General features: G+C 40.1%; 1 protein-coding gene across 1 annotated transcript in view; it reads left to right on the forward strand.

The window, feature by feature from the left end:
- MYO10 (myosin X) overlaps positions 1 to 14060 on the forward strand; it is a 139919-nt gene that overhangs the window by 98491 nt on the left and 27368 nt on the right. Inside the window, exons 19-23 of the mRNA XM_026842406.1 lie at positions 7429 to 7553; positions 7712 to 7826; positions 11045 to 11151; positions 12162 to 12371; positions 12671 to 12710. Coding sequence (XP_026698207.1) covers positions 7429 to 7553; positions 7712 to 7826; positions 11045 to 11151; positions 12162 to 12371; positions 12671 to 12710 — 597 coding nt within the window. The remainder of the gene's footprint in view (positions 1 to 7428; positions 7554 to 7711; positions 7827 to 11044; positions 11152 to 12161; positions 12372 to 12670; positions 12711 to 14060) is intronic.

Here is a 14060-nt window from a genome sequence, read left to right on the forward strand (position 1 = left end):
TTGAAGCAACAAGGGCTCACTTCAGCTGAAAATTTAGGCAATCACATAGATAGCTCTAAACATGCACATAGAAAACTTAAATATGTCCAGTGTTCAAGCCTATGCCTTTAACAATCAGTTCCTATTCTGTGAAGTTTTAACCAGTGTGTAAGAAATAACACTGTCATTTTGCAGAGGTATATAATTTGAACGGAGACCCCACCCTTATTTTTCTTTCCCCCTCTTTTTTTTTTTCTTTACTTTTTCCACCATACTTTCACTCCTCCATGCACTTTTCATCCACACCTTACAAGCTTTTTTGTAACTTGCCCTCCTCTGGGCTCATATGAGAGAGGTAGAAAAAACTGTCTTCCTTTAGAAAAAAATCTGTATACTTTTAGAAAGAAAGGTTCACAAAGAGGCTGTTGTGTGTTTACTCAGGGGTAGCATTTAGTCCATACAAACCAAACAAGATGATTACTCTGCAGTGCAAGAGGAAATTGACCATTGCTAATAAAAAGTAGTTTAAACAGTTCCAGGACAGTGAGTTTATTGGTTGTTGGTGAAAGCATGAAATCACAGCAAGCTGGTCAGAATCATTTGAGCATCTTTTCTCCAACACTGAAGCTAGTTCCAGCTCTTATCTTTACTAAATATAGACAAGCAGGATCTGAAATATGACTGCAGCATCTTTGTAGATGAATCTAACTCAGCAATGTCTTGACCTAGTTGAAATCTTTAAACACTAGTGCAAACGGTCAGTGTGGTAATGTGTGGCTTCTTAGCACTTAAATGGGCTGCTGTCTTAAAAATATCCTTGAGATGCCCATGCTTGTAAAATAAGCTGGGTGACAGGCTGAGTAAAAAAAAAAATTGTCACATTCATTTATTGAGTCTCCTCCTTTGACTGTTTTGTCACTGTAGAAGAACTGTAAAATTACAGTGTTCCTTCTGTACAGTATTATTTTTAGCACGAGCAACTCTAATCTGTGGCATGAGAGTGGCTAATTCAAAAGTCTTATCTGAAATACTCAGGGCTGGAAGATGAGTCATGGAGGTCAGATGGAGTAGTTGGAGTTGAAGAGAAGATCAGCTAATCATGTAAATGCTTGCTGTTGATAAATGCAGTACAGTCACGTTCAGACCTGTAGAGATTGTGTAAAAGAGCCAGCATATCATTACTGAATATGAGTGAAATCCAACCTGGAGTTTGTAGCAGAATTTTTTGAGGCACAAGTGTTGTTGCAATATACCAATGCTCTTTTACCACCAACAGCGTTAGTAATTTTTAAAGGCTTTTTATGGGGTTTTGGGGTGGGTGTGTGGATGATGGCCAGGCGAACTTTGGACATGCAAAACACTTATTGTAATTTCAGGTTTATCCAAATATTCCTTGAATAGTCAGTGCCATACTGTAGAAATACCAAATAAACTTTTTAGCTGTGACAGGTTCTTTCTTTTATTCTCCTATACTCTTATGGCGTCTGTTCGTGGACACAAACACTCTGCAACAGTAAGGGAATGTCTTCAAAAACAAAGCAGGCATCAAACATTTTTATATTTTGATCTGAACCTGTTCCAGTTACAGCTAGCTGTGTGCTGAAGAAGACTGTAGAGGGTTTTTTTTCTTGAAATACATATGTTCTTAGGTCAGTGAGACCTGATGATCCAGGTCCTTGGGCAGGATGCACACAGGTTTTAATGCTCCTTGTGCTGAAAACACAGCAATTCTGAGGTTGAAACTGTTGAGTAAGGTGATGCCATCAAAATTTATGGTGCAAGCGACTGAAAAAATGATGGCTAGAAGACCAGGGGCTGAAATGGTTTGTTGGAGGTAGGAGGGTGACCAGCATGGCACTGCAGCTGAAGTCTCTGGATTTGAACGGGGGTGGGTTGCCCTAGCCGTGCCTGTCCTGGCTTTACAGTGCATTTTCCTACTGAGGGTACAGATGTTTCCCTTTCACTTCTTCCAGGTTACTGGGTTGAATGCTTAGCACGATTTTGTCAAGGCTACCAACCAGTACATACGGACAAGAATTGCTGAGCGCAATGTGGGTTCAAAAAGGCAAACCATGGGCATGCAGAAATATTCATATCAGTTCAGCTAGATTGTATATTAGAAGTTAATTTATTCACACCTTTCAAATTTATCTGGGAGGAAAACCTGGCATTGCTTTTGACTCATGGATCTGGTGACTGAGATCAGAAGACCATGGGGACTGTTTCAGAAAGATCTGGCTTAATAAATCTCCCTATTTCTGAATAAGTATCAGTAGATGTTTGGATGTGAAAACAAGTTCAAACCCCCCTATAAAGCAGGGGAAGGCTGATCTCTTTTTAATTTCTGCTGTTTTTTGCAAGTAAAATTACCAAGACTTAATTTTAGGAGTAAAATAACAGATTAAAAAAATCAAGACGTTAAGAAAAGTTATTAGATTTTAAACAAAACATTACTTTTTCTCATGCTCTTACCTGTTTTTCATCTTTTCTTTCTCTGTACCTGATTTACACAAAAAACTTCACTAAGCCAGGAAAATCATCCTTTTAAGACACAGTAGCAAAGTTGATGTAGTCCTACTCAAGTTCTCACAGAGAAGACTAGAAACAAGGGTCTGGGGATTTTTATTTTTTTTTTTTTTTTTTTTTTTTTTTTTTCTCTCCTCTCTCCCCACCCCCACCCCACCCCTATCTCTCTGTGAAGTTCCTCCTGCCTACATAAAATCTCTGAGGCTGCTGTAATCTGTCATTATTGTGTCTGTATTCTTCTGAGGCAGCTTCAGGGAGGAAGAAGGATTTCTGTGTGTGGAAGTCAGGTATGCTCTGTTTGAATGGAGCAAATGATGTACAGAACAAAAAAAATGTTGTCTTCTCTGTGTGTTATTTGGATGCTTTGGGATCCACTAAGGCTGCTGTCCAGGGAAAAGGGATGGTGGTTTTTTAAAGCCTCAGTCAGACTGTAGTCTAAGGAACTATTTTATCATGAAAATTATGTGTAGGTGTTAGAAGTCTGTCCTAATGGGTCCTTCTAATTGTGATTTCAGGCAGAAGCTTTGCCCTTTAGGATGCTCACAACACATCAGAGCAAACATTTAGCAGTTTAAGGAGCCACAGTCTCGCCAGCAGAGACTCCAGGTCACATTAAAGCCTTGTCTTCGGTGATGTCTGTTGCAAATTCAGTGGAGACTTTTGGATTCAGGAAATGATAAATTACAAGTTGTGCTATGAAGGAGTACACCACAAAAAACACCTTTACCAAGTAGAACAGACCTGTCTTGTAGCTATTAATTTCATGTTGATGTTGCTCAGTGCCCTAACGTGGCTGTGACCCACATGATTCTAGCTGTTGTCTGGCAATTTCTGTGTCAGAGTGATTTAGTGTGGCCATTCCTTGATAAAAGTGTAATATCTATTGAAAATTGTATTGATTAAAGTTGACTGCATCTCTCGGACAATTTTGGAAGCTATCTGTTGACTTCCTTTTCTGTTGCCTTTTCTTTTATAAATTTAATCTTACTTTGTAGAACTCTTAGCAGTTAATTCAGATGTTTACTTTGGAAGACATATTGTTTTAAAATCAGTTATGGTTCTGTTGTCTGTCTGAAATTTCCTACAGAATACAATTTCTTCTACTATTTGTGAAACAAGTCCAGTTTTTACAGCAACACAGGTAAAAATTTAGCAGACCCCAGAGATGAGTTCTGTCCTGTGTTACTTTGGTATAAATCTGAAAGTTAGCTTACTTTTATCGCAGGAAGTCTGAAAGAGCACCAGTAAAGCTACAAGACTGAGCATCAGCTGCATAGGTAACCTTTTGCATGGAGACTATACTATAGTAAGTTTAATTGCTTAGTGCTGCACTGAGCATCGTTCAAGGGGAGATCATCATCATTCTCTGTCTTAGAAGTGTCTGCAGCTTAATAGTGAGGTATATACAGTACTTGTACTCTGGTTCAATAAATGCACATGCGATATGAGGAATCCTGCTGACTTAAGTTATGCTTAAGGTTATCCCTGCCTGCAAGTGTTTATATGATTGAGGCTGAAATCCTCTTCATCCACAGAGTAAAACTACCCGAGGTGCAATGTATCACCAAGTTGTTAAAGTGGGTATGCTGGATGCTGTGGTGGTGTGCACAAGACTGCATTTGTTACTACTTATGGTTATTTTCATCAGATGTGGGAAACCCTGGATGTATTTTAGTGTTTAGGGTTTCAGGTCCCTCTCTGGCTGGCTGCAGCTCTCCTCATTGCTGAGCACTGAAGAGTTGTTGTGATGGCTCCGTCAAAAACCCCCAAGTGATGGGGGTGCATCTTCTGGTACTCCATACTGAAAAGCAAAAGAGATGAGTCCAGCACATCTCTTACCGCCTCTCCTGGGTTACTCAAAGCAACCAGACTTGTTGCAGATGTAATTCCAGTGAAATGCCAGGGCAGGATGTGACCCTCCAATTTAATAGCCTCATGTGTCTGTGAGTAATTAAAAAAACTAGTAATGTAAAGTGAAGGAGTAGGCTGCTTATGTAATTAAAATTGTGACGGTCGTTATGTTGCCCTGCTTTGATACCTTGTTAACATCTCTTTCAGTGTTTCGTGCTTTTCTTTAAAAATGCAGGTACCTGAAGTTAGGTGACTGTGTGACAATCCCAGCTTCTGGTGACAGAGCAGGACTGTTTCTAACTTCCACAGTTGCAGAAAAAGGTCATTAAAATGTTGATTTTCCTCCACGACTCAAAACAGGGATGAAAAGGGAAAGTTTTTTTTAAAAGTAATGTGATCTTTCAAGCCAGCTCTGTGGCTGACTTTTGACTTTCTAAGTGCCTGGGGGTGGCAATAAAAGGATTAGGTGGTGGAGCAGCCATCTGTGCTCCCCTGCAGAGGGAGAGGCTGCCTTGTGAGAGACGTCTGTCATGTCACCAAAATTTTGCCTGACTTTGTAACAACCACACTCCCACCCATGGGTATGCCTCCCTACCTCAACCCACCGAAAATACTGTTTTGTTTGCAAGTCTCGTGAAGAACATTACCCTTTGAGAGAATGAGTATGGGTGGAGTTAAAGGACTAAAAGCGCGGGGGTAGTGTTAAAGAAAAAAAGATATATTGGCCTGTGTCTTCTTGTGGCATGCGTTAGCCTTGGGTTACATGAGGTGAAAAGTGAATATGTTTTTCCTTGGGATTTGTGTGTGTATCTGTGTCCATTCCCCCCCTTTTCTGTCAGTCATTATCAACCACCTGCACAGAGTCAGGCTTTGCAAGGCTTAGCTCACTAGCGCATCTGGCTTTCCATAGGCACGTATGGAAAACACTGTTGGTAATACTATCCACAGTATTGATACCTTTATTGTAGGCATTCATACTGTGTGTTCACTAAAATACAGAGATTTTGCTTGTGGTATATTTTACCGGTGATGACAAAATCCAAATGAAACACAGTCGAGAAGGAGGAGTTTGTTCACATCATTCGCAGAGGCATTTTTCCTCTCTGGAACATTAATTTTTTATACACGCGGGTATGGAAATGAAATGTTAAATCACATTTGTAACAGAGCCATTAATGTAACAGTGGCTGGAATGGTGCAGATGATGTAGGACCTGAGTCTCCCTGGGATGCAGTGCACTGGTCTCAGAGGGAAGGCAAAAGCAGTTGCTGGACGTGGCAGATTTTCACTGTAGCCCCCGTCCACCTGCTCGGGCCAGATCAGGTCCTGCTGGCACGCAGTGCTAATTACCCCAGGCAAGGCAGGGCTCACCATGGTGACCAGCCACTTTTTAAAACATAAATTTATTTTTTTTTTCAGTGCTGTTGACTGTGGAGGAAGGGATAGGCAGTGGTGTTTTCCCATATGAATTTTAGCCCCTGTACCAAAGAAAGGGGTTGGAAAGCATTACACTGTCGGAGGAACAGTGAGCTCTGACAAAGTGTTTGCTGGTGCAGCTCTGTGACAGCTCAGTGCTGAAGGGCTGCTGCATTCCACCTCTGCTCCAGAAGATAAACTCATGAAACGAAGAATAGCAAGATTTTGGCTTAGACATTTTGCCTTTTGAAGGAGGGAAGTAGAGGCTAATGTATCAGTATTTTTGAAGCTACCTGATTAACAACTCAGAGGTATAATCACTCGGACACAGTGTTTTATGTATAAAGGTTCTGATGGAAAAGTTTAGACTGGATATTTTAAATGAACTTTTGAGTCTGTGATTTCCTGAAAGTACTTTTGATAAGTTAAAATTTGGGGGAGTCATTTATTTGCTAAGTTGAACAAGAAGCATGACTAAAGCCAGTTAATAAATACCAAGAGAGTCCTCTGATTTACAGTTGCTCAGGGCTTGATCTTGCTATTATTTCCATCAGCTGAAGAACTTCAGACCTTGCATAAACCATTGTCTGTATCTGTGAGATCTCTGAACAACTTCTTGCAAAATACTAGGCACTGTACTCCAGCCCTGCAAATGACACTGCAGGAGTGTCAACTGATGGGTTAAAGTGGATGTTTGGGCTCATGAATTAAATGGTGTATTTACATGTGGTGTTATTTCGGTGTGGGGGTTGGCAGCATTTTGCAAAGCAGCAATTAGCTCTACCTTGAGTAGCTTTGTGTGGCTGTGGCTGGTTTATCTAAAAGCATGGCAAAAGCACAGGTGACTCGGAGGACTCCGAGATGGGACGAGCAGTCCTGAGGCTCCCAAGGGCAGGAACATACTGATAAGTATCCGCAAGTTTCATGATTGAGTCACTATAGGGTCATCTATTTTCTAAATAAAATTTATGCTGGACAAACTACATGCAAACTAAGGGAAAGATTTCAGATAAGCAGATTTTTTTTTTTCTATTTACAGATTAAAATACTTTTGCTGTTCAGAATATCAGCAAATAGAAACTCTTTGAAACACAGCCTATTTAAGATTTGAGGTACCACTGGCAGACTTCCGTCTCTGTCCATAGTAGATGAATTGTCACTACATTAAAAATTAAAACTTTTTTGCCCCTCTGGCTTTGTTTTTTGTTTTTTTTTTTTTTTCTAAAATTGTATCACATTACTGGGTTTGTGTATCTTCAGCATTTGAGATCATCTACAGAGACTGCAAATTCAGTTGCTAAAGAAACAAAATAGTCAAGCTTATAGATGTTGACCTGTTAACTGCCTGTGCATCTGTCTGCCATTTCTTCTTGCACAGCAATGGCCTGCGAATATACATGGAATGGAAAGAGAGAGATGATTGGATAAGTGACTATAAATGTTGCGTCTGTGGAAATGATATTGTGTAATTACCCCTTTATTTCCATCCTGTAGATATGTTTTTCTATGCTCAGAATTGCTAATGTCCTTTAAGACATTGTGTAGCCAGTTTTTAGCTTTTGTGCATTTCAGATTCCTGTAATTTGCCCTTTGTTTATTTCCTGACATCTCTAACCATTGCTATTAAAATCCTTGTTTTGAACCTGCTCACTTTAGATGCCAGACCAGTTTGATCAGACAGTGGTGCTTAACCAGCTGCGCTATTCTGGGATGCTGGAGACAGTCAGGATTCGGAGGGCTGGTTTCCCAGTCCGGAGACCCTTTCAAGACTTTTATAAAAGGTAAACGCACTGACTTGTGTACTTCAGATGCGAGTCACGGGTACCAAATCAGTGTTCCTATGTTGAGGAACAAAGTGAAAACCTGATAACGAAAAAATCATGTGGTAAAAATTGAATTTGTCTCTTAAATGAAGTAATAAATACTTTTTGGTTGCCAGGTATAAAGTCCTCATGAGAAACTTAACTCTGCCTGAAGATTTAAATGAGAAATGTGCCGTCCTACTTCGTCTGTATGACAACACAAGCACTGAGTGGCAGCTTGGAAAAAATAAGGTAAAATAATCTGACTGTCCATATTGTGGGGCAACAGCTGCAGAGATGTAGTTGTAAGGGTAGTTTCTTCTGGCCTTAAAGGAAGCTGTCCATGCCCATGGGGGCTCTTGAAACCTTGTAGCAACAATTAATGGTTTTGCTGAGAAACTCGCTTTCTAAGGCACTTAGATACCGACTGGTGATTTCACTCATGGAGAAAGAGTCCACTTGAATTTTCTGCCACTGCTCACAAGCACTAGTGCTGGTGAGGATCAGAACTTAAAATGTGGTAGCTGGATTTTATCATTTTTAGAAGTACCGAGCATGTGAGCTAACACTTTTATTCTGAATGGAGCTCCACTCATACTGATAAACCCACCTGCATGATACCTGCTCAGTGGCTGAAATCAAGGGGAGGAATTTTAGCCAGAATCATGTGGCAGAGTTGAGCTCTAAGTGTGTTTGCCATCCGAGTCTGAGAGTGTTTTTCAGAGGTACATTAGACCTCGAAATATGTCCTACCAGACAACCTGACCTTTATACACAAAATTTTTTTCTTAAAAAAAAAAAAGGAAAATTATTCTAATTAAAAGAATTAAATTTTAATTTGAGAAATAAGGCAATCCAGATGGTTTTGCATGCTCATTTTGCAATTTTCATTTTGAACAACAGCTCTGTGCAGGACTTCCCTCCTTGCAAATTTGTGCTCTTGGACTTAACAAATGATGTGAAAGCATTGCATACTCAGGGGTAGATTCCCCACTGCAGGATCTGAAATTTCCTAAATATTAAAAACGCCTGGTGCAAAGGGCTAGAGAGTGAATTACATCTATCAGGCCATCACTGCTAAGGATCCCCCAGGTCTCTGCAGATGTTCTTTTTTTTCTCTCTGTTCTTTTTTTCTCTGGGTAACTCCTGTTGGCACTCCCAGGGATGTCATAGTGGAGAGAAAATGAAAAACAGATCCAGAAGTAAAGTTTGCTGAATTACGTGTTACACTTCCAGTTTTCCTGTCAGTTGTTAAGAATTGTGAAAAAACTTTCTCATTAACATAAGGTAGCAAAAATATTTTGTAAAATCTGATTGATTTCTGTGTGAAACACCCTTCCTCCTCATTCTCTTTTCCCCACAACTACATAGCTTTGAAGCGTTTCCTCCATTGCTCTGCACACTTAAGGAGTCTCAGAGATGTTATGGGGAAAGTTGATTTAATCATTTTACAGTTACTCTAAGAGATAGAATCTAAAATAGCAACTGAAGTCATCTTTCATGCCATTTTTGTAGATGATGGCTTACAAATAATACAGTGATAACGTTTCACTGCAGAGCTAGACTGTGCTTTCCATTATATGTTCAGATGTAGATTAACAGTATTTATGCACAGACCCCGGAGAGTGGTTTGGCATCTTAAGGACATATATTTATCAGAACCTGAAATTGTTTTAACCAGATGCTCATCGGGATCTCGGCAGGAGTTGGAGCTCTGTTGCAACTTCCCTTACTGGGGCCTGGGCTCCTCTTCCCCAGGAGCTGCCTGCACATTTGTTAGAGTCTTCATAAACAGCTTATTATAGAAGAGAACAAGAGGGCATTGGTTTCAGACTGAACATGGGGCACTATCCTGCCCATGTTATTTAAAAGAGGTAATAACAGCATTGAGATGATTTAGCTTCAGTGTGATTTTTTTTTCTTGCCTTTTACATCTCAAGCTGCAATGCACCTGCTCAGGAAAAGGCATTAACCTGGGCTTAACATGTGCTTAACATCCATTTTTGCTCAGGAAGTAGCTGAATGCCTTTCTGAAGCAGAATTTTGTTGTGTTTTTAAAGCCAGTATGTGTAGAGCAAAGAAAGGCTTTTTCTGTGAGTAAAAAACTTTATATAGAAAGAGCTGCCCAGTGCAGCACAGATACTGGAACTTCAAGACCTTTTGTGGGACTTTCTGTGTTCCTTAGCGTTGGGTGTTTTGTGGTAAAATGTAGTCTCTTTCTAGCTACCTTCAAAACTCAGAACTGTACCTCTTCTCAGGAGTGCTGCTACTTTAGCTTTGGGCTCTTTTTTCTCCTGAGCGCACTGGGGGTTACTACCTTTTTTCCTACTCGTATTTTTCTTTTTTTTTTTTCCCCACATCCAGAAAAAAAATCCAAACCACTTCAAGGAAGCATTCCTGCTTTTAGATGTCTTTGCAGCCCTCCTCCCTTAGCAGAGCCCACACTGTCCATGCACATTCCTCATCGCCACGTTGTGGTGTGCAGCCTGGCTCTCATCCCGGATAATCAAAGTGCCACTGAACTGGATATTTCCAGCTGCTCATGTCTTAGAGAGCAGCATGCCAGGCTGCTTCCACCTATAGCTGACACCAGCAGAGTTAGCCTTCAAAAAGGAAAAATTGAGACCTGGAAAAAGTGCTGGCAGCAGATAGCTCACCACTTTGTGAGGGTGCAGTAAAGAGTAGATGTCAAGGCAGATGGAAGAGGGAAGCTGCATCCCCCATGCCTCTGCTTGGCTGGAGAAGCAGTATCATTCCTTTATGGCAAAATAGGCTGGGTTAGCTCAGTGTATGTCAATGCTGTGCGATAAAGCTGCCTCTGAAAGGCACTAGGCAGTCCAGGAGAATGATCCAGGTTAGTGCTTGGATGAGAGCCTGGGGAGTGGCCTGCCTGCAGGAGGGCGGATGGCTGTAGGGGGGTGCATGGCCCCAGCAGTTGTCTCCCCATGTAGGGGAAATACAGTCTACCGAACCCGAATATGAAACCACTTTCATTTCTGCTTTCTTCTACAGGATTATAGCAATGTCATTCAAAGCAGTGAGGCTTGTAAGGGGTTATGAAGCTTGATGTTACCGTGAAACAGCTAAATTATCGGCATGGTATTCCTGACCCTCAAATCGGGAAGTTCATGCTAAGTCCTACAGCTTCTTTGCCCTCTGTTACTCTTTAGTGGGAAAGGCTGTTTAATGAATCCAGTAATTAGGTTGCTTTTGGAAAAACCCTGCTGCTAATTAAAATTTTCATTAGTGTAATCAGGCTTTTCCCACTGAAATCCAAACCGAAAGGATTATCTATAGGTAATTTCTTTTAAAAGCAATATTTATTTTTTCTTTTCTGTTGAGGAGATGGTGTATTTGTCTCTGAATTCAAAGCTGAGGCCTGCTGCTCAGACTGATGTTGGCAGCACCCTGGCTGTCCTTTATATATGATGCTGTCTGCAAATTGTTAAGCCAGAAGTTTTCTTGTGTAGGTGTTTCTCCGGGAGTCCTTGGAACACAAGTTGGAGAAACAGCGAGAGGTGGAAGTCACCAAGGCAGCAATGATTATCCGAGCACACATCTTAGGTTATGCAGCCCGGTAAGTGACTAGATGAGAATATTAATAATCAAACTTTGGAATAAACAGGTGGGGTTTCATGGAGTTAAATCCTTCTGGCATAATTCTTAACTTTTCCTAGAGGCCAGGCATCCAAATCTTGTAAGTGGCTTTTGAAAATACTGACTGGTATCTTTGCTAGACCCATGAATAAAACAAAATGGAGTTTTAATTGTTTCAATATAATGAATAGGACAATATGGAAGTTTGGAGGTCAGCCAGTATCCATATAATTGTATCATGGCATTAGACCCACGGTAGGAACTTGAGCTGGATGGCACCTAGGCAGGCTGCCCCAAGTTACCAGCTGAGATTCAGATTTATCTTTGCTTCGTCATGGTAAGAAATGAGAAGACAAATAAAAGTAATCGGTTTGGTTCTTAAAGAACCATGACATTAGGTAACTGATTAATGTTTCACTTGTTTACCTGGCTTCGTGCATTATGTATTAGGTGGAGTTGCTCATCCCATCTGTTTATTTCTCTGCTTTTTTTACAAATCAGTTGACAGATTAAGGAAACTTGTTTGCATAATGAGGTAATTTCTCTTCATGTGTCTATTAGTCCTGTCCTTATATTCTGAACAGTATGTTACTTAAAAACTGTATTCCTTTTTTAATAACAGAGCTATCCTGCTGTTCATGATCTTTCTTTTGAAAGATGTGGGATGACTATCTGTGTATATTCTTTCTCTGCATGTGTGCACACACACAGAGCTGTCCTCTTAGCATCTACTTGTCAGGGGCATAAGAACATGTAAGGTAATGTGCATTTTCTTAATGAAGACACAGACAGCGCTGTCATAGAAATGAGAGAATCTCTTTCCTCTTAAAGGGAGGAGAATGTGAACAAGAATGGTGAAACAATCACAGAGCTAGAAATAATAAATTATTGTGCAACCATGGGCTCATTATTGCAGGTCACCATGGCAAGACCTCTCACAACTGCTCGTTAGTCCTTGTTTCCTTAGATTATTTTTTTTTTTTCTTCCAGAAAGCGGTATAGGAAGGTTCTCTACCATGTGGTTGTGATACAAAAGAACTACAGAGCGTTCAGTGGTAGGAAAAAGTTCCTGTGCCTGAAGAAAGCAGCCATAATTCTTCAGAAGCAGCGGCGAGGCCAGCTTGCTCGACGTGTTTACAGGGAGCGACTAGCAGAGAAGCGGAGACAAGAGGAGGAAAGAAGGAAAAAGGAGGAAGAAAGGTGCAGTATGCTGTCTTACATCACTCTCCTCTCTGTGACAGTAGGTTTTGGTCTGAATAACCTTTATTTCAGGCTATTCTTGATCAAGTGATTCTGGCAACCTTTGTTTCTTTTGCTAAAAGATGCACATAGCTATAATGGTAGTTTCATATTCACAAATATGTCCTTGGTGACCTTATTTTTGGCTCTTTTCCATGTGGCAGATGATCTCTGTAAGTTGAGCTATTGCCCTAGCAAAGGCATGTGGTGAGCTCATGTTTAGCTTGATTTACTAACTTCTTTTCTTCTCTTGCTTTTAGGGAAAGACAAAGGCAAGAAGCAGAGCGTCTTGCCCAGCAGGTAAATGATATTCTTAATGCTTTCAGCCATCCTGTTTATTTGAGTATCTCAACCCAGACATTAAAAAAAATAAAAGGCATCTGTGGCATTTAAGCTAAACTTATTACAGGAGTTGGCAGATAAAGCCAAAGGAAACTTGATACAGTTGTTTGCATGGAAATTTATTTCACCTCATGCTTCATTTAATTTCTGGCAAAGATTGAACTTTCTGCAGGTACTTGAGCTTTCCAGTATCTGTGAGCAAATGTAATCTTGCTTTCATTTTTTTCTTAAACGTGGAGGAGGAGACACTATACCTATTGTTGTATATACTATACATATCACACTATCCAGATTAATTTACTTTTTACCAGTGTATTTCATGTTTCTTTTTTCTCCGTCATCCCAGAAGACTTTAATGAGGGAGATGTGTAAGGATTTGCAGATAGGGTTAAGTCAAAGACTTGTTAATGTTTGGCATTGTTAAAAGTGAAGTACAAAAATATTGGACTGTGCTGGTTCTGGATCTGCTATTGAAAAAATATTTTGTATATGGGCTACATCATGATCTGAGGTTGCTTTTTGTTCAAATGAAGGGAAAAAACAAGAGAAACCTGACACCCTCCCCAAAAAAGGAATAACTATTTTAATCATGGAAGTGTATTTGAGGAAAGAAGTAATGCTTCAGTAGGCACCCACTGCTGATGGTTTATTCTTTTCACAGCCCAAGTCTGTCTTTTTTGCTATTCCTGTGTTCTGGGACTTGGCTGAAAAACAAAGGAGGTCCCAAGAGGAAAGAAAGCAATATGAGAGTAAAATCTGCCTTTGTCTTTCACAAAGTCTCACGATTAATTTCTTTTTCATTGTTTATACAAAGATTACATGAAATTGTGAAAAATCTGAATTGTTCTTTAAAATAAACTATTATTGAATGTGCATACAGTGCTATGAAATGGGGTTTTTTGGTTTTACATAGAAGATTGACATTTAAAATTTGCAATTCCTGAGACCAGAAAGGAAAGCTGAATTTAATTTGTGGAATTTTTTGGTAGATGAGGTTAAATTTTCTTCAGCTGATGGTTTCTTCTTTCTAGATGACCCTTCCCTTGTTTTGGGGGGTTTTCAGCGACATTGTCTTGCATCCAGGAAAGTAAGTGTTAAGCACAGTCTCTCTGTGTGTATCTCAGAGTCTTAAGAGAAGAATCAGAACTAAATATGTTCTCATCTTCCTCATTGTTAGGCACTCTAAATCTGCTTTTGTCTTCATGCTTTGCATTGTTTCTAATGAAAACATATGTTGTTAGAAAGGATTTAGGATTTGGCAGCCACAGTACTGTTTGACAGACTACTTTGGCGTTCAACTTACAGATA

The sequence above is a fragment of the Athene cunicularia genome (genome assembly GCF_003259725.1).
Source record: "Athene cunicularia isolate RWA chromosome 2 unlocalized genomic scaffold, athCun1 chr2_part1, whole genome shotgun sequence".
Lineage (NCBI taxonomy): Eukaryota > Metazoa > Chordata > Aves > Strigiformes > Strigidae > Athene > Athene cunicularia.